The 25,944-nt window shown below is 44.0% G+C and overlaps 1 protein-coding gene across 7 annotated transcripts in view; it reads left to right on the forward strand.

Annotated features, from left to right (window-relative positions):
- Positions 1-25,944, forward strand: part of ERICH2 (glutamate rich 2) — a 49,116-nt gene that overhangs the window by 17,429 nt on the left and 5,743 nt on the right. For 6 of the 7 annotated variants that reach the window (XM_025182171.3, XM_025182173.3, XM_025182172.3 and 3 more), the window contains 3 exons: positions 10,564-10,757; positions 19,472-19,529; positions 25,834-25,905. In XM_025182171.3, the coding sequence (XP_025037956.3) occupies positions 10,564-10,757; positions 19,472-19,529; positions 25,834-25,905 (324 nt within the window). Of the gene's footprint in view, positions 1-10,563; positions 10,758-19,471; positions 19,530-21,184; positions 21,231-25,833; positions 25,906-25,944 lie in introns of all 7 variants that reach the window. The other variant, XR_012905207.2, reaches the window with a different exon arrangement.

A 25,944-nucleotide genomic window follows, 5' to 3' on the forward strand; every position in this document is an offset into this window, starting at 1 on the left:
ACCATCCCTTACAGGTGTTTGTATAATCTGCTCTTAAAAATCTCCAGTGATGGAGATTCCACAAGCTCCCTTGATAGTTTATTCCAGTGTTTAACCACCCTGACATCTGGGAAGTTTTTTTCCTAATGTCTAGCTTAAACTTCCTTTGCAGCAATTTAAGCCCACTGCTGCTTGTCCTATCCTCAGAGGTTAAGGACATTTTTTCTCCTGTTTCCTAATAAACAGCTTGTTATGTACTTGAAGCAGACCTGTATATAAGGGGGATGCAAACACACCCTTGCCCCGATGGTCCACCAGGTAACCATGTGGGCTCCGGTTAGCCAGGGGAAGACAGAAGCAGCACGTTGCCCCAGCCTCCTCCCCTGTGCTCCAGCTGGCTGGGGGAAAGTCAGCTTTCTGGGGCTGATTTCTTCTTACCCCGCCAGCAGGAGCGAGGCCAGGGGTGGGGCTGGGCAGCCACCAGCCCCTCCCATGGCATACACCCCCACACACACAGAAATTCCTGCAGATGGGCCCTGTGAAAACTGTTATGTACCCTCTCATCTTTTCTTATATAGATTTAAAAAATCTCGGTTTGTTTAGATCTTTCGTCATAGGTCACTTTTTCTAGAGCTTTAATCACTTTTGCTGTTCTTCTTTTGACATTTTTTTCCCCAATTTGTCCACATCTTTCCTGAAATGTGGTACTCAGAGCTGGAAACAATTCTGTTGATTAGGCCTCAATGTGAAGTATAAAGGTGTGAACATGTAGACAACTACACAATTAGCTGATAAGCCTGGGCTTATTGGTTAATCTTATCAACTACATGCGCTCTCCCCTGCTTCCCTTTCCCCACCTACCCCCCCGCGGCCTCTGTATCAGGCAGCAAGTAGGTGAGCTGAGCCAGAGCTAGTGCCCGTGAGGAGCTGGCTTAAAAGCTGGCTCCCCACAAGCACTGGATCTGCCTGCTCCTCCCCCATTCTTGGGCTGCCTCTGATAGAGAGGCAGCAGCATGGAGGATGAGGGTGGCAGGTAGAGCCAATACACACAGTAAGGGAGCTTTCAAGCAGGCTCCTTGCACATGCCAGCTCTGCGGACCACCTTCTCCCTGCTTGCTGCCTCCTATAGAGGCAGTGGCAGGGGGCAGGCGGGAGCTGTTGCTGTGGGCAAGCTGGCTTAAAAGCCAGCTGGTTCTTCCCTAGCAGCAGTTCCGCAGTGTTACCTGCCCCTCATCTGCACTGCTGCTCACCGTAGACAGAGGCTACTCCACAGCAACAGCCCCTGTCTGTTGTGAGTCCAAGATTTCTGCAGAGAGAGGTTGCTCTGTCATCCCATTGAGCAACCCCTGTCTATGGGGGTGTCCGAATTCCCTGTAGACGGGCTGCTACTGCAGAACAACCTCTGTCTGTCTGCGGGGATCTTGGACCCCCCGCAAACAGGGGTTGCTGCAACCCCACGCTGCTGCCTCTGTATCAGAGGCAGCAACGCACGGTGGCAGGTGGGAGCTAATCTGCGCGGGAAGGTCAGTTCTTAAACTGGCTTACCTCACAGACTGGCATAGGGTCGCAGGGGGCTCCCCCGGAGTGAGGCTGGGAGTGCACTGGCTGCCGGCCCTACCTCTGGGGACTATCAAACAGTCGTGTAACCACTAAAATTTTATGTGGTTACATGACTATTTAATTACATGCTATCTAACATCCCTAGTAGAGAAAGGAGAAGAATTACTTCTTGTGGCTTGCTTTCTGTACAACACTCCTGCTAATACATCCCAGGATGATTGTTGATTTTGGATTGTGTTTTTTTTTCTGTTGACTCCTATTTAGCTTGCGGTTCCCGCTATGATGCCCAATTCTCCTTCTGCGTTACTTCTTCCTAGGCAGTAATTTTTCATTTTTTGTGTGTGCTATTGATTGTTCCTTCTTAAGTGGAGTACTTTGCATTTGTCCTTATTGAACATCATCCTGTAAGTGTACTCTCTCTCTGCCACTCTCTAAATCCTTGATGAAGATATTGAACAAAACCAGACCAAGAACTAATCCCTGCGGGATCCTACTCACTATGCCCTTCTAGCATGACAGTAAACCATTGATAACTAGTCTCTGGGAACAGCTTTCCAATCAGTTATGTACCTGCCTTATCGTAGTTTCATCTAAATTGTATTATCCTTGTTTGCTTATGAGCTGGTCAATTGAGACAATATTAGGTTATCCTTACTTCCTTTTTTATATATTGGCTCTATATTTTCCATTTTCTAGTACTCTGGATTCTCTCCTGTCTTTCATGACCTTTCAGAGATAATAGCTAGTGGTTTGTATATCTCCTCATTCAGTTCCTTGAGTATTCTTGGATGCATTTCATCAAACTCTGGTGACTTGAAGTCATCCAGCTTCTCTAAAGAATTTTAACTTATTTCCCTATTTTAGCCTCTGATCCTACCTCATTTTCACTTGCATTCCCTGTGTTAGAGATCTAATTGCTAGCAACGTTCTTAATGAAAACCGAAATAAAGAAGTCATTAAGAACCTCTGCCATATCCTTCTTTTCAGTTGTTTTCCCCCCTCATTGAGAAACTGGCCTGCCCTGGCCATGGTCTTCCTCTTACTTCTAATGAATTTATAGACTGTCATCTTCTTACCCTTTATATCTTTAGCTAGTTAGAAATTATTTTGTGCCTTGGACTTTGTAATTTTGTCCATACCTACTTGGGTTATTTGTTTATATTCATCCTTTGTAATTTGACCTAGTTTTTACTTTGTGTAGAACTCTTTTTAGATCATTCAAGATTTCCTGGTTAAGTTTGGGTGGTGTCCTATTATATTTCCTATCTTTCTTATGCAGTGAGATAGTTTGCTCTTGTGCCCTTAATAATGTCTCTTTTGAAAAACTGCCAACACTCATGATAAAGTTTAAGGAATCTTGTTCTGTTTTGGGATTTGAGCCAAAGTTCTCTGAAATCAACAAATTCCATTAACTTCAATAGGCTTTGGATCATACCCTAACAACATTCCTTTGGATCATACCCTAACAACTATATGCTTGTTATTAAGGCTTTTTAGTGTCTGTGATCTCAGATTATATCAAACTGACATTTCAAGACATTCTAGGGTTTTTTTAACCTCTCATGTTGTCACCACAGGGAAGAATTGAGGTAGTTTTGGTGCTCTCACTGTATTTCCATACCTTAACGTGTTTGGGTTTCCTTTAAATTTAACTTACAACTCTTTACTACAATTGGGGAATAATTACAACATCCTTTAATATATCTTACCCTAAGTTACTGATACATACCCTTCACATATTTAATATAAATCTTTCAGGAATATCTGTTTTTTTTTGTTTTTTAATTCCAAACGTTAACTCCAACCAAGAAATTCAAAGAGAATGCTATGTGAAACTTCATATCTCCAATTCATTAGAAAGATCAGCTTTAAATATTTTAAACAATTTTAATTTTTTATAGCCAGATGCACAATTACAGTGTTTCTCAACCTTTTTTATAAACTACCCCTTTAAAAAAAAAATAAGTACCCCCAGTACCTACAGTTTTCAGACACACATTATTTTTCTACTACTGCAGCACATTTGTTTAAACAACTTAATTGTAGCTGGGCGGGCGATAGCATTTTTGGGTGTAAAAAGTACGAAAATAATAAAACACTGTAAAACTTAAAACAAAAATTCAGTTTTCCCCAAATTTCAGTTGTGTTGGCATACCCCCCAGACTTCTCTTGAGCACCCTTAAGGGTGCTGGTACCACTGGTTGAGAAACACTGTACTCGTATGTCTTGATTGCTCTACTCTAGTCTGCTGTAGCATGATGCAGCCAGAGCATCCTGGCCAATTAAGCTGCATTTGCAACCATTTTGTTTCATCAAAATAGTTCAAAGCAAGTGGGGAATATACTCCATTTTCCCTCTTCCTATCCTCCAAATTCCACATACCCCTCCCCCGCTTTCTCATGTTCCCCTGCACGTGTGCACACACCTTATTTCTTCCTCTCTCTCTTCTGTACCCCTATTTACATATTGCATCCAAACATGGTTCCCCTTTCACTCCTGCGCTCTTGCTGGGTACATCTTGAAAATATATTTTTAGCATTAAAGGTCACATTTTACCATTGTATTTCATAACTGAATTTTCATCTGTCAGTAGAGGCTTGTGCACAATATCTTGTCCTTCAAATATCTAAAAAATTGCTCTCTTTAAAAATGATCAGTGCAGCCTCTTGTGCTGAGTGAGAGTGAAGCCAGCATGCCTTCAGTTGATGGCCATGAGCTGTTAGCAGATGGAGAGGAACACTTAGAGTATGTGTATGCTGCCTCCTAGTTTGGACTCTTCAAAGGACTACATTAATGCAAATTAAGAACCTTTTAGTTTGCACAACAGTGTTCACTTGGGGGAATTAAAGTGCAGGCCATGCCCCCTTTTGTCCTAACTGTGTCTACACTGCTGCACAATGTCAGCCCTGTGTAGACACAGTCTCAGCTTCATTTGAGGGCAGTGGAAGATAAATGACCTGAAGACAGCCTGTTCCTTCAAATCGTTTGAGAATAGTGAGGTTGCGGACATTTTGAAAGAGTACAGTTTGTGGAATTATCTATAGAATAACATTATTCTTCAGTATTGCTGCAGAAGAAATTTTTTGTAATGAGGAATTATTGGGGGTATATGAGGGGTTCGTGAGTTCACAACCTGGAACTGAGGTATTGCTGTGCCCCCTGAACTGTCCAGCCTGAGTTCTCTCCTACAGTGCTTTGCTTGTGACAAGCCACAAACCCTTTCAGGTGCTGTTATCACGCAGTGCAACAGTTTGTGGATCCTTACATCCAGCTACATTGCGTGACTGCTCCCTGTGCTACTCACAAATAACACAGAGAGAGGCCCCAATGGATCTCCCAAGTTCCCAGCTTTGTACCAGAAACAACCATCTAGCCCAGGTCAGAAGCCTAACTAGTATAAGTTCATTACCCAGTCCACCCCTGCTTTGTGGAGAGGATCCACACTAATTTTTGTAATCTGAGCTGAGATTTCCCAAGCACTTCAACTAAAACACACTGTTGTAGGGAAAATATAAAACAGATTTATTAATTACAGAAAGATAGATTTTAAGTAAGCCATAAGTATGAAAATTCAGGGATAGTTACCAAAGATGATAAAAGGTAAACATGCAGTCTAAATTCTGAATCTTACTAGATTGAGCAGTATTTGGATCAAGCAGTTTTTCTTACCCACTGGATGCTGCATGTAGAGTTCAGTCTTTAATACACAGATTTTCCATTTAAGTCTGGGGCCAGTCTCCTCAGTTCAAGCCTTTACTTCCCAGCATTCTTGTTGCTTGCAGCCTAGGTGGGAGAGGAGAAAAGGTAAAAGCAAGATGCTTCTGTCCTTTATTTCAGTGGTTCCCAACCTTTTTGAGCTTATAGGCCCCATTTCAATCTATTAAAATATCATGGACCACCCCCATTGACCTGTGCTGCTTCCTCAGCTCCCACCCCATCCATCCAAGGAGGATACAGCACAAGGGCAAAATTTTGGGAGCAGGGGGCAGAGGGGTGGGGGGGCAGCAGCCATGCTCTCCGGGATGTGGCTTGCTTTTCATCCCATTCCTTGAATGCTAAGGTAATTAGGAGAAAGTCCTTACATTCTGTGCGTGCCTCTCTCTCTCTCTTTCTCTCTCGCACACACACAAGTGTGAGAGGCATGAACAGAATGCAAGCACTTTCCACTTACTCCCGTAGCATCCAGGGAATGGGATGAAAAGCAAGCCACGTCCTGGAGCGCATGGTTGCTGCCCCCTACCCTCCCAAAATTCTACCCTTGAAGGCACTCCTGCCCTTGCATTCTGCCCTGGGGGAGAGGAAAAAAAGAAAAGGAAAGGAAAAGAAACGTAAGATCCGTACTTTTAAACTTTCTGTGGACCTCCTGCAGTACCGTTGCAGACCACCAGGATTCTGCAGCCTATAGGTTGGGAACCACTGCTTTATTTCATACCCTCAGTCTATGAGCCTGGAAAATACTATTCTAGGAATGTCCCGGACTAGGTTGGGGTTACTTAGTCATGGAATTGAGTAATCCCCCATTGTGTGATCCTTGTGCAACTCTTAAGGCAACTCTTGTAAATCTATTGCTGATTAATGGTCATTTAATACCCACCTGGCTTTGGATCACCTCCTTTGTAATCATTGGAGAACTAACAGTGGACAATTCCCAAACTTACAATATATATATACAATACAGCCATCCAGCAAAGTCTCATAATTTCATACACACTAGCTATATACATATTTTGATAGAACCATGGGTATCAGAAGATCATGACCTTTCATATGCTATCTTACAAGGCATGTTTTATATGAAATATCACAACCATTTATGAATGAGGAATATAGGGATTACATGGTGCTATTTCGAGGAACAGTGTATCACAGGGAAATGCCATAAGTAAAAAAAAAACATTTATTTTCAATTGTAGCCTACACAGTGAAGATTTCGGTAAGTAAACCACATGGCAAACCACATGCAATATTCTGTTAATAAGATCATTTGAGACGAAAAAGTCAGGCAGTAGGTGCTGAATTTATTTTTGAATTTACTTCCTAAACTAATTATCAAAAGAATGTAAATTAATTGTATAATCAAAGAGTAAGTATTAGTAATCTCGGTTAGGGTACACTATTTTTTAATATACATAATCAGTTGAATCTCTGATTTTAAGTGTAAAACTCAGCTCATGCTTAATAATGGAGCTGCAACTGGCATCTCAATAACAAAGTATTGGCATTCATTAAATTGATTAATTCCATGGGATTTTTTTCAAATTAAAAGTTGTCTTGTCTTCAACTTTCATTTTTCTTCCTTATTACTTTGTTCGGTGACACTTGATGGTTGCTACATTACACTATAGTAGAACCTCTTGAGGATAAAATTGGTACAGTTGATGTTCTAATAAATCTTTTTCTGTAAAACAAAAATACATTGATTTTGGCTTTCAGCAGATCAAACGTTGTAAGCACCAATGACTCTTCTTTCAGAATATTTAGCTAAAAGAATGGTGTTACAGCTAAGGTAAAATTTTCTTACCAGAACCCATACTGCTTTTAAGATCCTGAATCAGAGCCTCCTGTAGTCAGAGTCTTTGCTTTGACTTCAGCAGCTTGTGTGATTGGATATGTTTCTGCACTTGGTTAATTTGAAATTTCAAGAAACTTCATTAAACCCGTTATCACAATTTCATAGTACTTCTGTGCAAACACATCAGTTTGTGTGTTTAAGATGACAGAACTGGATAAAGAAGGCAGGTTGGCACAATCCAAGCTTTTCCACCTGGTTCTGCCCAGGGTGGCCAGCAGACATGCCTGACCCTTGGGCAAGAAGGCAGGGAGTGGGGGGGATAGAGGATGGCTTCGCACTGCTGGAAGGGATGGGGTCTCAGGTAGAAGAGGTAGGATTGGGGCTAGCCTCTCCCAGCCAGCCCTTCAGCACCGCTCGGGGTTCTGGAAGTGATTTAAATGGCCTGGGACTCCGGCTGCCACTGTGGCCAGAATAGCGGCAACAGTGGCCAGGAGCCCCAGACCATTTTAAATCACCAGGCGCCAGGACATCTGCCCCCTTTGCCCTTCCTCCCACTTGGTCAACATGCCTAGTTCTGCCAGTAGTTCTCAAGACTGACCAGCAACATGCCTGCTTAATTCAACCCTGGGATTTTGAAGGAGAGGCTATCAGCTGTACTCTACTAGGTCACGGCTGAGTGATGTGAACATACACCCACTCAGGACTTGGCTGAAACCAGCAACTTTTATTGACTTCTCACTGATTTTTAAATTCAAAAGATTAGGCACTGATCTGTGTGTTCATTTCAACATGTAGTCCAATATATGAGAATAAATTCCCTTATTAATGAGTGTGTCCTATATGCATTTCCAAAGTGAATGACATTATTTTAGATGTGCAGGGCTATCCCTACCAGTACTGGTGCCCTAAGCGGCCTAGCACTGGCACCTATCTACTGTGAGGGGAGTGGCCACTCTACAGGAGAAGCTGCAGGGGCAGGAGCTGTAGGGTGCAGGTAGTTGCCTGCCCTCCCAGATCAGATGCCATTTTCTGCAATGGCATCTGGCCCAGGAGAGTTGGAAACCCTGGAATAGGGCAGGAAGGGAGGCCCTCCTGCAGCCTCAGGGCAGCAGTGGGAGGTGTGAGCATGGGCCAGAGGAGCAGTGGGCGGTTTCACTGCCAGCTGGAGAGAAGCAGTGCTTTGGAGAAAAAGCTCCGTCTCTCTCTGTTGGCAGGTGCATAGCCACTCTCTGCTCCTCCAGAGTTCTCTGCCAGCGCTTGTGCCTCTTGCTGCTACTTGGTGAGCGGGGGCTAGGCTCAGACCGCAGCTGCTAGAGCTCTGACACTGAGCCTATGTCGGGAGGGGTTGCCAAGAGATGGGGCTCAGCTGCTTAACATCCCATCCCAGGACATATGCAGCATACCCAGATTTAGTGGTGCCCTATGCAGCTTTGTAGGTTGCACATGCCCAAGGATGGCCCTGTAGATATGCTTATTTGAATGTGCATTCAATCACAATTCTTATTTTCTTTTCATTTTAAAGAGCCTGTGTGTTCAGACAATAGATCATTTAATTAAGTGAACATTTTAATGCCTCCCGGTGAAAAGAGATATCGTATTCACTTAATCCTCTGTGGATTATTCCATTGTATTCATGCTGGAAGAGAGCTTTTATCACTAATAATAATAAAAACATCCTCTGCACCATGGTATTTCAGACCAAGACAGCAGCTGGTTCAAAATTACCACCCAAGCTATATACTCTACTAAAAGAATGGCATTGTAAACTTGCTAATGCTTTATAATACTTAAGTGACAGATGAAGTTTCCTCCTCTTTTTGTTTTGTTAGGCAAGTCCAAGAAATGCTATTTTGCAGTTTGTGGCAGTAGGTATTAGTCATAAATGATGTGGCAGCAATTTAAATTACTCAAAATGTACTCATGGGGAAAACTTCACAAATAACAAAGAAATTTAGATGAAAGAGACCATATTTAATGCACTTAGAGGAGTTACAGTACAGGCAGTCCCCGACTTACGCGGATCCGACTTATGTCAGATCCGCACTTACAAATGGGGCTTTTCTCGCCCCGGAGCTCGCGGGCGGCGGGACCACCCAGAGCGCACCGGTCCCGCCACCGCATCCTCCGGGGCGAGAAAAGCTGCTCCGGGTCTCCCCAGTATGCTGGGGGGGACTCCCCAGCACAGCAGGGAGACAGGAGCAAAGCCGCAGAGGCGGCGGGACCTCGGCGCCTCCGCGGCTTTGCTCGGGTCTCCCTGGTCTGCTGGGGGGGAAGGGGACGCAGCTAGCAGACCAGGCTTTTGTTGCGGGACGCCTGGGGTAGAGCAGCTGGGGTGCTGCCGGGTTGGTCCTGAGGGGACCTACCCGGCAGCGCCCCATCTGTTCTGTCCCAGGAGTCCAGATTCAGCCGCTGTTGAAACTGATCAGCGGCTGATTCCAGGAAGCCGGGGGCAGAGCAACTCTGCCTAGGGCTTCCTGTAGTCAGCCGCTGATCAGTTTCAGCAGCAGCTGAATCTGGAGCCAGTTCCGACTTACATACAAATTCAACTTAAGAACAAACCTATAGTCCCTATCTTGTACGTAACCCGGGGACTGCCTGTATAAATGAAACAGAAGTTAGGAAGGTCAAAGTTATGGTTCCCAAGGCAACTATTACTTTCTCAAATTTTGCATCCCTTTTCAAGTAAAGTGGCTATTCTTTCTTTCTTTTAAAGACTTGTAAGACTCTGTGAAACAAAAATATACTGTGTTTAGGCTCCCAGAAGATAAACATTTATAAGCACCAGTGCTTTATAAGTACAGTGATTCTTTTTTCAGACTATTTAGCTGAAAAAATGATATTACTGCCAAGTTTCTGAAAATACAACAACTGAAAATCATTTTAAAATGGAGTTCCAGTTATGGCATGTTACATTCAGCTGGTCTAATTCTTTCTCGAGAGGTGCACCATTCAATTGTTTTCTTCAGGTGTAATTACCCTAGTATATAGAAGGGCACAGCTGAGCTCATAATGTCAACATTCACTTTTTGATACAGAAGATAAATAGAAAACATTTTTCAGCTATATGCAAAAGCTCCTTTTCGGTAGGAATGTGAAAGTGTAACCTGTACATGGTTAACCGACGAGCTCAGGGTCATCAGTTAACCTTTACAGTAATATGCAGGCTCCTGAGGAGCTGCCTGCATGTCCTCCCTCCCTGGCTGTATCAGAGGCAGTACTGTGGGGGAGGGCAGATAGAAGCCAGTGTGCATGGAGAGTTGACTTAAAAGCCAGCTCTCAGTACACACAGGCTTCCAGGGAGCTGACTGCCATGCCTGCGTGTAACTGTAACTGCTGAAATTTTCAGTGGTTACACATTTACTTACTAAAATGCGTTTTTAACATCCCTACTTTTCAGTGATCACTATTAACAAGTTAATGCTTAGGAATTATTTTAGACACATAATATGCAGTGTTAGTGCTAAGTATTGTTGTTTGTTTTTTATTAATATAATATTCATTTTGTAATTTAGATAAAGAGAAAAATTCCAGAAATGTAGAAAAGACAGCAAATAATGAACTCAGTGCTGAATTTCAGACAAATAGTATTGATGACCAGAATAATGATGAGCAGCTGTCAGAAACTACGGATGATGATGAAAGTAGCAGTGAACTTGATGAAAGTGAAGATAGAAAAAGAAAAGCACCAATAGAATTGCTGGGAGAGGTAAATATCACTCCTCCCACCCCCAAACATTGACTAAGGGACTCCTGTACTCTGCAGAATAGTGAGACCCAATTCTGTAGCAAACACTGCATAATTCTACCAAATTCTGTATCAGTGTTGATTTATGGCATCTCCCCTCTGCAAATATGCTTGCAACCATCTTTCAAAATTGATGAATTATGCATCAATGAGTAATTTAACTGATTATTTTCAGCAATGATTATTTTTATTTTTGTTTGTTTGTTTTCTCCAGATGACCCAGCTCTGTGGGCTTCACTGATTACAATAATATTGGAATGTCTCAGCTCAAAATCTCTTTTCAATTAATCATGCATGCTATCAAAATTGGGAATCAAATTCAGTGGCTCATCTGAGTTCTACAGGCCTCTGTTCTTCAGATATTCTAGCTTACTGATTTTCCACGTGTAGGTCGTGACCCAGTACAGGGCCATGCAAAGACAGGCACTGTATCACTTTGTTGTAGGGCAGGACTACTCATCACGTGGCCTGTGGGCCGCATGCAGCCTGTCTGTTTGCAGCCCATAGTGCAGTTTGGATTTATGCAGGGCTCACACATGCGACCCGCAGGTGAGAACCAAAACAAAAAAGTAGTTCATATAATGGGCTTCTGTTGATATGTGTTTTAGTAAATATATGGATGGAAATTGGGTAAATATTGCATTTTATTACTGTCAGCAGAACTGACTAAAATGGTGACTGTGAGTTGTGTAGTCTTGTCTTAATCTTTGTATTCATGCCCGTCAGTGTGAAAGAATCTATTTGCATATATTTGCATATATATTTGCATGTATATGCAACCTCACTTAAGTTGCCGCCCTTGGCATGTGCTGTGAGTATCATTGTGGCCCCCCCGGGCTTCCAAAGTTAAGTATCCTTGTTGTAGGGTGACAAGGTGACCAGCGGGAATGCTAAGGCCAGCTTCCTGCCTGTCCTGGCACTGCAGACTACTCTGTGCCCTGGAAGCAGTCAGCAGTAGGTCCATCTCTTAGGTGGAAGCAAGTAGCTAATTCTCACAAGATAAAAAAGCAAAACATGCCAAAAAATAAAGCCAATCGCATTTAAAAACTAGGGATGTAAAGGAATAGTCTATTGTACGATTAACCTATAAGCCTAGGCTTATTGGTTAATCTAGTCGACTATTCACGTTTCCCTTCTCCCTCCCCCCTGCTGCTGCCTATATCGGTGAGGTGGGACCCTGGAGGCAAGCTTGGACCTCCCGTGAACAGAGGCTGCTTTGCAGCAGCCCTACTTGCCCTCTCCCTCTCCAGCTTCTGTCCATGGGGAACCTCAGATCCCCCACAGACAGAGGCTGCTGCCACCCCATGCTGCTGCCTCTATATCAGAGGCAGCAGTGCAGGGTACCAGGCAGCCAGTCTGCGAGGGGAGCTGGTTATTCAAGAAGCAGCAGTGTGGGATGGCAGGGACTCCCCAGGAATGGAGCTGGAACACACCGTCTGCTGCTGTCTCCCTCTTCCCCCTCCCCCCGGGGACCATAGAATAATTGAGTAACCACTAAGAATTCGTGCGGTTACTCAATTACTCTATTATGCACTATCTAACATCCCTATTCAAAACAAGCCCAAAATGTGCTTTGTCCATTTTTGCTCAGCAATGCATGGCGACAAACCAGGAATCAGCCAATGGCAACAAACCAGGAGCCAGAGCTTGGGATGGTGGTAGTCTGGGGTAGGGATGTTAAATTTCGAGTAATTGCAACAGTCCTGGGGCTGTTGCTATACTTCAAAGGTGAAAGCACTGCGTGGAGCCCGGGGTCAGCTGTGCACTCCCCCACTAACCCCGGGCTCCATGCAGTGCTGCTGCTTTGAAATGTCGTGGGGAACCCAGCATCAGGCTCCTCGCAGCATTTCAAAGCAGCAGTGCCCTGTGGAACCCGGGATTAGCCTGGGTCACGGCTGCCCACAGCATTTCAAAGTGGCAGCCCTGCACGAAGCTTGGGGTCTAGCCTCAGGCTCCATGCTATGCTTCTGCTTTGAAGTACCCCCTCTTCTCCTTCCCCCTGCTGCCTCTTTCTGACAGAGGCAGCAAGAGGGGGAAGCAACTAATCGACTAGTCTGTTGACTATCCGATAAGCATTTGCTTATCGGATAGTCAACTAATCCTTCACTTCCCTCTTCTTGAGAGGTAGTCCAGTTGCTGGCAACTTCCAAGGTGCAGTGCAATCCACTGGGCTAGGGCAGGCAGGAAGCCTGTCTTATCATCCCACTGCATCACTGACTGGGAGCCGCTGGAGGTAAACTTGAGCCCCAACAATCCCCTGTCTCAGCCCTAAGTCACCCCAACCCAGAAACCCCTTCTGTACCCCAAACACCTCATTCCTGGCCCCATCCCATAGCCTGCACACCCAAACAGAGCCTGTACCCCATCCCCATGGCCCAGCCAGAGTCCCCACCCACATACTGAATCTCTCTGCCACCTCCAGAACCCACATCCCTAGGCAAAACCACCCCCTCACCCTCCTTCACCCCAGATTCCTCATCCTTGAAGCCCTACCATGAAGCCTACACTCTAGTCAAAAGAAACAATTATACTGGATCTCAGGCATCATCAATTTTTTTTTTCAACTGGGTCGTAAGAAAAAAAAAAGTTTAAAAAAACCCAAGTCTAGCTGCCCAGCCTCCATTTCTGGTGTGCCCCCCCCCCCCCCCCCCCCCCCGCTCCCACACCACAGACTGGTCTCTAGTTCTGGCTCTCTAAACCACTCTTGTCTTTTCTATAGAATAGTGATGCACTATTATCAATTCTTTCTCCCTTAATGATGCAGATAAAAAGGTAGCTTTGGACAGATCAACAGGACAAGATGGCAAAAGAACTTAAGATGCTAGGCATTTGGCTAAAGTGAGATAGTAAACTCTGCAATAAATATACTGAATTCTGTAGTATTTTGGGAAAATGCCAAAGCTTGCAGTTGCACAGTCACCTACTCCCAGGAGCCTTTTGTTCCATGACTGGGGCCATTCACATCTCTCAGAAATTTTGTTTTCAGGCTTGTAGACTCAGATGACCGCTGTTGACACTTTACTTACATTTTTTAGGTTAACATACCCATAAGGGCTAGAGACTTAATTTTTGCAATAGAATTATGAATCTCAGTTGTGTAGCAAGGCTTGAATTCTGCAGTTGTGGAATACGTGGGGCTCTGCAGCAGATACTGTAAAGCAGAGGTGGGGAACCTGAGGCCTGGGGGCCAGATGTGGCCCCCAGCTTGCCTGGATCTGGCCCCTAAGGCTCAGGGCTCCTCCCCAGTATTGGGGAGCCCATGTTGTGCACCCTCGTGGGGCTGGAGTACCACAAAATCTACGAGCTTTTTTGCTTCTTACTTTTGTATGGCCCCTCACTGATTTTTCTGTGGATCATCTGCCTCTGACCCCCAATTCCCCACCCATACTGTAATGGTAAATACTGTGTTGAAAACTAGTCTTTTAGGCATACTATGCAACCAAAATCCCTGCCAACATTTTCAGAAACAACTTAAAAAAATGCATATATAAAAGATGTGTGCCAGTGTTTAGTTGTTTGAAGAGGGAAAATAGTTCTGTCAGGTTTGTATGATGGCAATACAAAAGATTGTAAGTGGCCACTATGTGTTTAATACTCATTTAGAGTACACAGTGTATATGGAGAATTTTTTTTTTCCTTTCTGTTACCTAGACTTGAAAATCAAATGTTTGGCAAATGAGAGACAATATGTTTTTTCATCTAATTGGTTGCGTTTGTTCAACATCCAATTCCTCTTTATTTTTTAAAGGAAGCATGAGATCCGTATTTCAAATGTTCTGGTGCAGCAATGTACATATATTTATGTCTCATTGATTTTTATTAACAGTTTAGTTTGTGTTTTAAAGTTAAGACTTTGCTGTCATTGTGATACTAATACTCTTACAGATAAAATGACAATACAGTAAGAAACATGATCTGGAATAAAAAATTTTCCCTGACAAGCTGAAGCCTGGCAAATCCTTATTTGTATACTCATATTGAGTATACAAAAGGTGGGAAGGGTTGGAGATTAAATCTAGATCCTGTGCTGTAAGAGAGACGTGGGCAAAACTCAGAGGAGTACGGGGGAACTGTCATTGTATTTTCCACTGTAAATACATATGTAAAAGCAAAAACTTTTTATAAGCAGTATGGAAGATTGATAGATCACAAATATATAGCACCTACAGTGTAATTTCCATTTTTACATTGAAACGACAAAGTTGGCAATGAAAGATGAAAAGAAACCTTTTACAGAACTTTTATTGTGGCAGGCTGACTACGTTTGCTGACAAAGAAGCATCAAGGTCTAGGCTCTGCCAATTATGAGCATAGCTTTGAGAATTTAAAGGGAACTGTTGACTTGAACAACTCTCAAACTGTCTAATTGACTTCAAATGAGAGAATAGTATTAATATTCATTATTAAAACAACAGCTGGCAGTTACCATACAGTGCTGTCTGAGATGCTCTGTTTTCTAAGGAGAGAAAATGATGACACCTCAGATATCTTTTGGTCAATGTTGATTTTTTTGTTTGTTTGTTTGTTTGTTTTTAGTGGTGAATACTGCATTTATCATGTTTGCTTATGTGATAATTTTTAACATGTTATTATTTATATAAGTAGATTCTTACACTGCATTTAACTATTGTCTTACTATTCTGATAATGCTACCTCAAACATCAATTAAATGGGTCTGTTGTAGATTTCCATTTGTTAGTTTAATATTACTGCTTTTAGGTCACTGAGATCTTTAAAGATTTATGTTTGGGCTTGGGGTTTTTTCCCCCTTACCTGATAACAAATGACAGCACGTTTGAGATCCCAGACCACTTCAGGTGATGTAAACGGTAGACCCAACAGCTGTTGTCAGGGATTTATTCAAGTCCTTTGTCCACACTTGCTATACTGAGAGTGAAGCCTTGTGTTCTTCATCAAGTGGTGTCCCTGTGGGTGCTCCACTCAGGTCTCGGTGCGTCCCTGCACTGGCGATCGGAGAGTTTTTCATAGTAGTGCCCCTCGCACCGCACCTGCACTCTCAGCCTCCTCCCCCCCCCCCCCGAAGGCCGTGGAGCACGCGCACGGCGCAAGTCCCATCAGTTCCTTTTCAACTGTCCCTGGCTGAAGACGGAGCTCAGCAGTGCTCTTCCTCCTGAGGGAGAAAAAGTAAATTCTTAGTTAATTCTACCCCTGTTACCTCATAGTTTAGTTAGTTTACCCTGTCTTTAACTGCGAAAAGAAAAAGGAAAAAAAAAAGCAGCAGCCACAGATGCAGCGGCTTCTCCTCTGCCATAATGCCGGGCTCTCCCAGCTTCAAGAAATACAATTCCTGCAGAGACTCTATGCCTTCGTCTGATGGCCATGCCTCGTGTCAAATGCCTGGGGGAGTCTCACAAATGCCCGCATTGCCAGAGCATGTCACAGCATGTTGGCGAGAAAAGACCGCAAAGCACGGCTTAAAGCAATCCTCTGGGAAAAGTCTCTTCTCTCACCAAGGGACAAACCAGAGGACATGTGAGTGCAGCAAATGCTCTCCGCCAGGGCAGCCTCACCACCCCACAAAGGCTCTCAAGCCTCAAGGGCTTCCCTGGCACACTCCGTGTCCGAGCTGCCTAGAGCCTCTCGTTCCCCGGTACCATCAGTGTCTGGTACCGCGGAGAAACGCAAATCAGTACCAGCCAGGAGGGCTGAGGCACAAACTAAACATGCCACTTTATCAGGCGATAGCGAGGCAGAGGCTTTACACATGCCTCCCCCATTAGCTCCAGTGAGCTCCTCCTTTGCACCCAATTTAACCAGGCAGAGTGATCATGACCGCCCTATGGTTCAGCAGCATAAGAAAGTGCTGCAAAAGACAAGGCACATACAAAAATTTCCTCAGCCTGAGTCTAGAGGAGTAACTACCTCACCTCGCTCCATGGTGCAGGGGCACTCTAACACCCCTCACAGTGTCCACCACTCACCTATACCTCTATCCCCAGGCTCCTACTATGGTAGTGGGCATAGGAGCAGGTTTTCATCACACCATTCCTCACCTGCCCCCTCACTATCCTCCTGGCATTCATACAGGGATAACTCCCTTCAACAACACCCTAGGTGGCATAGCCAGCCATGGATGTATTCCCCACATCAACTCCCTCCTCAGTGGAGTCTCTGGGATACAGGGCAGGCATATCAACTGCCACCCTCACACCTATCAACCAAGGCACCCAGCCTCTACTTCTAGGCAACACCACACCTCTAGGCGCTCACCCCCAATATCTGCACGCTCCTCGCCACCTCACCCACCCTCAGTAAATTCTCAGGCAGGTTCCACTGAGCATGATGACCTACCTCAGTCCAACTCAGAGACCTCTTCTCATGGGTCCAGACCTAAGCAAAGCGAAGCAGTCTTTCAGATTTCACCTTCTCCCACAGCAGATCTGAAACATTTTCAAGAACTTTTCAAACATGTAGAGCAGTCACAGGATATTACCCTACAAGAGGTGCAGGATAAACAATATAAATTACTTACCATATTGCAGCCCTCAGTAGCCTACAAAATAGCTTTATCTATCAATGAAGCTATTCTTGAACCTTCAGAACCTCGGGAGATCAAATACCTAACCCGACCAGCAGATAGATGGTAGATTGACACTCAGAGAAAATGCGCTGCTGGACCCATCTTTATACCCCTGGGGGCCCTTATCCTCTTTCTTATCTAAGATGCCAAATTGTACTGGTCCGTTTTGTGGTGCCAGTTCTTACAAGCAAGTTTCAAGTTAATTTACACTTGCAAGAGAGAGAACTAAATTGTGAGTACTAGACATTTTTTTTACTGGGCGAGAGATTCCTCCCCCCCCGCGGACGGATGTGTGTTCGTATCAATATAGGTTAAGTCAAGGACACTCCTTGGCAGCCTCTTGGTCAGCAGTTGGCGTATCTCTGTTTACAGCCATTCACGGCCTTCTGCTCTGTGTGCCCTGCATGCTCCAGGCAAGCAAAAATGGATGTTACAAGGGGGGTTCCTGTCTGGCTACACAGGCCTGCAGAAAATGCGGCCAAACATTCGCCCTCCAGTACCACCGTGGGACCTGAACCTGGTCCTTGACGTTCTTACCAGGCCTCCATTCGAGCCACTAGCCACTATATCACCACAATACCTATCTATGAAGGTTGCATTTATAGTGACAATAACGTCAGCTAGACAGGTAGGAGAGATCGCAGCCCTCATGGCAGACCCACCCTTCACTACATTCACCAGGAATAAAGTCATACTTAGACCCCATCCCAGGTTTCTCCCTAAGGTTATATCTAACTTTCATGTAAATGAGCCCATTTACTTACCAGCCTATTTCCCTAAACCTCATGCCTCCCTTAAGGAGTCTATATTACACACCTTGGATGTGAGGAGGGCAATCGCGTTCTACCTTGATAGAACCAGACCGATCAGGAAGTCAGATAGACTCTCTGTGGCATGGTCAGGACCACGCACAGAAACAGCAGTTTCCGTTCAATACTATCCAAATAGATCACAGGCTGCATACGCACTGCCTATGAACTTAAGGGTGGACAGCCACAGCAACCCATTAGGGCGCACTCCACACGAGCAATGGCCACTACAACGGCCCTCTTCAATAATGTACTGCTAACAGACATTTGTAGAGCAGCCACTTGGTCTTTGCGCCATACTTTCGCGCATCATTATGCCTTACACAGTGGGCCGATACCTTCCACATCTCTAGCAGAGGCAGTTCTTCCCTCTTCCACCTAGAGAGACTCCAATACCCACCTCCATGAGACGGATACTGCTATGGAGTCACCTGAGTAGAGCACCCACAGGGACACCACTCAAAGAAGAAGTTACTCATCCTGTGCAGTAATGGTGGTTCTTCGAGATGTGTGTCTCTGTGGGTGCTCCACTACCCTCCCATCCTCCCCTCTGCTTGGAGTCTCTGGGACTTCAGGTAGAAAAGGAACAGACGGGACTCGTGCCGTGCGCATGCTTCACAGCCTCCGGGGCAGGAGGGGAGGCCGAATGCGCAGGCGCGACATGAGGGGCACTGCTATGCAAAACGCTCCGATTGCTGGCTCAGGGATGCACCGAGACCTGAGTGGAGCACCCACAGGCACGCACATCTCGAAGAACCACCATTACTGCACAGAGTGAGTAACTTCTTCTTATCTATTCTTGTTGAACACATTTCTCTGGGTTCTTAATTTTTATCGTATTGTATGAGAAGAGGTGTTACTTAGGATACCTGTTATACAAAAATCAGTTCTCATATCATACTTAGGCCCCAATCTTGCAAAAACTTAAGAGTGTGCATGACTTCACTCGTGAGTAGCTCCACTGCAGTCAGTTGGGCTACTCATTTGTAAAGCAACACATATACCTAGATATTTCCAAAATATCTTAGTTGTGTTCTCAGAGTAACACACATACACAGCAATATAATCCTCAATTCTAAGCTGTAATAGATGGTGTGGCATTTGTACAAGTTATGGTGGGACTAGCAGTTGTCCACTGTCCCCTGGTGGATCTACTTAGAACAATAGAAAAATTCTGTATTTCATGGCTGTTGGGGAAATAGTTCAAAGTGCTCACTATAAAGTATTTCATATAGAAACCAGCCAAACTTGAAACTAATTCTCAAAGTGTGCACATCAACAGTTCTCTATGCTAACTTTCATATTAAACCATATTGTTCTTTTAGTTTCTGAAAGCAATTATGGATCAAGATTACAGTCTCGCAAAAAAACTCTGTCAGATGAGTAAGTACTATAGCTATATCTATTTTTTTGGATGAAACTTCACAGCATTCCTACTTTGCTGAATGAATCCTATCCCTATCCATGAAAATGTAACCTTGTGAAATTCCCAGAAAGGGGTTTCCTCATGACTGGCATGAAAGAAGGAACATGTTATGAAGACAGTACCATCTTTTCCACCTGGCTCTTTTTCTGTGGTCTTGTGAAAGCTGTCCGAAGCATAGAGACCATAATACTATATGAAAGCATAAGTAGCATTTTTCATATGAGCATAGCAAAGACTTTTTTCAATGTATTCTGTCACACAGCATCCCTATGAAGTAGACAGGTAATGCTGTTTTGGAGGTGAGTAAACATGCATAGAAGATTAAATGACTTGCTTGAGTAAACCCATCCCCAAATGTTTTATAGAGCCTAGGAATCTTGACTTTCAGCTTCATGTTTTGACTTTTAGCCAGACTATACACTTCTTCGACCAAAATGGGGAAGATAGCATTGCAAGGTACAGCAGACCAAATGATGTGAAACTAAGACTAGTATAGACAAGACCGGTTGAAAATTAAAAATTAGCAAAATTATGACACCACAGTTGACAGTTACCTAATATTCAATAATTGAGGGAGGGATTGGGTTTTTTGGTTAATACTCATTTAACTACAATACAGGCAGTCCCCGACTTACGCGGATCCGACTTATGTCGGATCCGCACTTACGAACGGGGCTTTCTCGCCCCGGAGGTCGAGGTGGCGGATTGCTGCCTGCGAGCTCTGGGACGAGAGAGCCCCGTTCGTAAGCTGCTCCCGGTGCCCCTGGTCTGCTGGAGCAAAGCCTCAGAAGCGCAGGAACCGCCGCTGCTGCGGGTTCAGTCCCGGTGCCCCTGGTCTGCTGGGGACCATCTCCAGCAGACCAGGGGCACCGGGACTGAACCCGCAGCCACGGCGGGGTCCCGCGCCTCTGAGACTTTGCCAGAGCAAAGCCTCAGAGGCGCGGCACCCCGCTGCTGCTGCGGCTCTGCTCCCCGTGTCCCTGGTCTGCTGAGGGGAGGGGGGGGCGCAGCTAGTGTGCCCCCCCCAGCAGACCAGGCTTTTGTTGTGGACCCTGGGGCAGAGCAGCTGGGGCGCTGCCGATTGGTCCTGCAGCGCCGCTCTGGGCACTACTGGACCAACCCGGCAGCACCCCAGCTGCTCTGCCCCAGGTCCTGATTCAGCCGCTGCTGGTCAGTTTCAGCAGTGGCTGAATCAGGACGCCTGGGGCAGAGCAGCTGGGGTGCTGCTGGGTTGGTCCAGTAGCGCCAAGGAGCGAGGAGTGGTGCTACTGGAGCAACCCAGCAGCACCCCAGCTGCTCTGCCCCAGGCGTCCCCAAGTCAGCCGCTGCTGAAACTGACCAGCGCTGACTACAGGAAGCCCGAGGCAGAGTTGCTCTGCCCCAGGCTTCCTGGAATCAGCCGCTGATCAGTTTCAGCAGCAGCTGACTTGGGGACGCTTGGGGTTCTTAAGTTGAATCTGTATGTAAGTCAGAACTGGCGGTCAGTTTCAGCAGCGGCTGAATCTGGACGCCAGTTCCGACTTACATACAGATTCAACTTAAGAACAAACCTACAGTCCCTATCTTGTACGTAACCCGGGGACTGCCTGTATCTAAAACACATTTTCCACAGGTATGAGTCATTGAAGTGGATATCTTATTCCAAGAGGAATGCAAGGGTACGTATCCTACACACTTGTGGGTTCAGACCTGGTCACTATGGTACTTATGCATGTGCAAGTTTGGTCCCTGTTCAAGGGTTTGCTGATGGTAGGAAACTTTCCTGCACCAATGGGGGAAGCTGTGCATGGAGCCTTGGCAGTGTATTGCCAAGTATCTCCAGGAAAGCTTCCTAGAGAGCTCTCCGGAGGATTCCCTTGAAATCTCAGTATGCATTAACACACTTTTCTATTGCTGTACTTAGCTGTACAAGGCAATGTGGCGTATATGCACACACAGCTAGTCTTGTACATTTCTGTCCCTTCAGCCTCTTTTAGAATATTCAGAACAAAGGACAGTTCTGCCTCCCATAACCAAGCAGTATCAATGCAAAAGATCATTTGCTGTGGCTCTCCTCTGCTGTATCATGCACACTGGAGATGGGCTGCTGAGACTGACTAGACACCTCCAGAGTGCGGAGTCGTGGTGGAGGTCCTGACTCACCACACCACCTGACAACCTTGGCATGTGCTTCACATCCAATGTGTCTCCCGTTGTGTCCCTCCTCATCCATGACTTCATTGGGTAAAGTCCCCTGACCTCTGCTTCTAGCCTCACTGAACTATCTATCCATGGGGCTGTTGGCAGTGGAGGTGGAGTCATCTCCAAGAATGGCATCCGTTTCCTAATAGAAATGGGAGGACTGTGGTGCAACATCAGACTTACATTTTTCTCTCCTTCTAGTGTGCCTGCCTCAGCTCCCTCAGATTTGTTTGTCAATACTGTGTGTCACATTTGTAGCCCTTCTCCAACAAGCCACAAGAAATCTGTCCATAGGTGTTTAAGTTCCTATGATTGGAGCGGAGCAAGGACAGCACAGCCTCCTCTCCCTACCCTGTCAGCAAGTCCAACAACTCAGGCGTGGTCCAAGCAAGAGAGTGTTTGGTGTGTGGAGGTGCCATGGCCAGCTGCAAACATGGCCAGCTGAGCAAACAGGAAGTGAAATTTCAAAAATTCCTGGGCCTTTTTTAGGGGCAGATGCCTGTGTACCTGGGTGCAGGATAGTGAAGTTTTGAATTGCTGACTAGAGCCTTAAGGATAGGCATTGTGGGATACCTCGTGGAGGCCAATTATAGTGACCATGGTAACCAACCAGGGTGTCTACACTGATACTTTGTTGCTATAACTTTGCTTTAAAAAGCTTTATGCCTCTACTCGTAGTTCTATTTTGTCAGCAATGCAAGAGAGTTTTGTCGGCATAAGGAGCATTGCAGTGTATGCACTTCCACTGTTTTGTCAACAAAAGGCAGTTTTTGTAGAAACAACTCTAGCATAGACAAGGACTCAGATACCCTTCCTCTTATTGAGGCTTGACATCTAACAAAATTATCACAAAGACATACACCACACCACACCCCCTATGATACTGCAGAGGAACTTCCACACACAGTTCTCAAGTTCAACATCATTTTATTTTGAGTAGGATTAGATAACCTAGTTGTTAAAACATTGACAGTGGATCTACCTTAGCACACTTGCTAGTAGAACTGCATTGATGGGAGTAGCAGTGCGTGATCACATTAAAAACATTTAGTAGGATAAAGGGCAGAATAGAAACCATCAAAGTGTCTCTCAGAGTGAGGTAAAACTTGATTTTTTTAATGTAAAAATAAGCAGAAAAATATTTTTAAAATCCCCAAAAATAAACAACATCAGGTGGTCTTTTACTGCATCAAAAAGAAAAATGGCAAAGGCCAGTTGATTTTCTTTATAGGTTTCCTTGTACTAAATGCCTTGTATCCGTCTATGACTCAGGGGTAATTTTAAGCTTGCTTGGACCTATTCAGACTGCATTTTGGGGCATCCTTAGAATTTACAGGTTGTAATTAGCCAGTTCTTTAACAAAAATATATTTGAATGACATAAGAACATCCATACTGGTAAGACCAAAGGTCCGTCCAACCCTATATCGTGTCTTTCGGTAGTGGCTAATAACAGGAACTTTAGATGGCATGAACAAAACAATGTTTCTAGTTTGTTCTTAGATTGTTACAATATTGATTCATGGTGTCAGTGATTTCTTATGAAGTGCTGATGGTAGGTGATCAAGTGTCTTCTGCATTTGTTAATTTTTGACATGTACTCAATGCAGTTGCAAGCTGTTATCTTCAAACTCTTTCAGTTTTTTTAATAGAATGATTTTGGTTGGGTTCACCTCTTAACTGTCCATTTACAATTAGAATATTTACCATTCTGGCTTCAGATTTTTACATATGTTCTCCACCAGGACTTGCACAGAACAATTTGTTTTTACCATTTTTCTAATCTGTACATGTTTCCTGTATATATTCTGATCTATAAACACAGGCTTAGAGTTTCTCCTTGTACCAAGATGACCTGATAATCTTCTGTCACTTGAGTCTTTGCCAGTTTAACTGAGGTCTAGAAATGTCTTTCTGTCTCTGAAACAACTTTATAACTTATGGGATACTATCATTTAGTTTCTTTCTCTCGCTCCCCACTCTATCTTACAACATCTTTCTTACATGGCTTTTATACCATTTGTAGAAGTTTAGGAATCCAAATGGTTGATACTTTGGCACTAGATTTTACCAAAGCAGGAAAATATAATTCAGTCTCGCACAGTAGAATTCCTACCACTCTATTGATTCTTTTGTCCATTTTAAAGCCTTTGTTTCATTCCATTTAGGACACTATAATATTCATTTTGCTGGTTTACAAAATGTCAACGCTGGTACAAAATACTGCTGCTAGTAATTTTATTGGCAGCATTAAAAACAGCACATTAACTGAAATTCTAGTTCTGCTGCATGGTTTCTAATTAAATTCCATAATAATTTCAACATACTTTTATAATGTCCTTTATTGGTCCGAACCATGTATCCTATTTGGTCACCCAATGCTCTGCGTCCTCACCTTGCAAGCTAAGGTAATCAGGTCAACTTGTCTCAGTGGCATAGTGGTCCATGAATGGCCCATGGCTGGGGTACCCACAGAGAAAAATTAGTAGGTGCTGAGCACCCATCAGCAGCCAAGCTCCCCCTCTTGCCTTCTTCCTCCCTGAACCTTTTACCCACTAGCGGCCCTGCTGACCAGCTCTTCTCCCACTCTCCCAGCACTTCCAGGGTGCGTCTACACAGCAGGGCTTAATTCAAAATAAGATATACAAATTGAGCTATGTCAATTGTGTAGCTTCAAAATTGGGAGCATCTACACAGCACTTATTTTGAAATAGAACACTCGTCGTCCTACTTCCCTTATTCCTCATACAATGGGGGTCACAAGAGTTGGAGTAAGATGTCCTCTAGCTTGACAGTATTTCAACATTATTTCGAAATAACTGCCCGCTGTGTAGATGTGGACTACGTTATTTTGAAATAATGTTGCTGTGTAGAGGTACCCCCAGAGTGCTGCAAACAGCTGATTCACTGCATTCAGGAAGCTTCAGAAGGGTGAGGGAGGATCAGGGAATGGGCACACTTGAAGAAGGAGATTGGGAAGAGGCAGGAGCTTGGGGAAAGGGGTGGAATGAGGACAGAGTATGGGCAGGGTTTACAGGGAAGGAGATGGAATCGGGGCAGGGGTGGGCTAGATTGGGGTCTTGGAGGAAGGGGTGGAGTGGGGTTTGATGCAGAGTGTCAGTCCAGCACCCCCGGCTATAGGGGAAGTTAGCACTTATGCTCAGTGGCAACTAAAAATGCCACAGTAGATGTCCATTGTTTTTAGCCATTTACCCCTTTCTCTGGAGAGCATCCTGGCCAGAGATCTCACATAACATCAGTGGCTCACTTTTTTTATTGCATAACTGAAAACTCGCTTACTTTGTTTACTTCCATTGGTTTAACTTTGTACTGTATTTTGCATCTTCAATAAAGTGCTTTAATTTTTACTGATATATTGCTATAATATAACAAACTTAAGAATTGTATGTCATTTGGCTACATCACTTAATAATCATTTCTTGTGTTTACCTATTTATTGTTGGTGAATTTATTGCTCAGAAAAATAAGGTGCTAATAGTGCTGATATAACTGAATGCAGTATAGTATGGCAAAGTGCTGTTGCAACAGGGATCAGAGAATAGATATTTCCTGTAAATTTCCAGACACTAGCTGTGAATATGTGGCTCCAGATTAGATTTTGCTAATTTTTGAGTAGATTAGATTTTATAAGTATTTTTCCTCATAGCATCACTACCACAGTAAAGACATCCAAACAAAATGTGTTTTGGGTTTATTTTATGTTTAACTTTATATCTGAATATCTTGGATTTGTTATGCCTGTTTATTGTAAAATAATTGTTAATTTTTTCTAAGTTATGTATTTATTAATATGTACTCTCAACATTAACTGTAGTTTAATATAGTATTGTGTATAGAAATATAAATACAAATAGTTGAGAAATGATTGCTTGTATTTTAAATCTCTGAAGTCAAAATTGTGCCACTAACAGCATACACTTTAACAATATGTCTTGATATTAGTTCAGATATTAACATTCATCTCTGATATAAACGTTGATATGCAATTTTAGGTATATTTCCTTTCAGTTGCTATTGTCACCATATAGCATTATTAACATATCCTACTGTCAAATTTCAGTTCTAATCTATGAACCAGAAAATACTGAGGCCAAGCAGTTTCTTCCAGTTATTGAAGAAAAGTTGCTGATAGGTAAGTTGTAAACTTGTTCGTACTTTTCACAAGTAAACA

This window comes from Pelodiscus sinensis, chromosome 7 (assembly GCF_052426305.1).
Source record: "Pelodiscus sinensis isolate ZL-2025 chromosome 7, ASM5242630v1, whole genome shotgun sequence".
Taxonomy (NCBI): Eukaryota; Metazoa; Chordata; order Testudines; family Trionychidae; genus Pelodiscus; species Pelodiscus sinensis.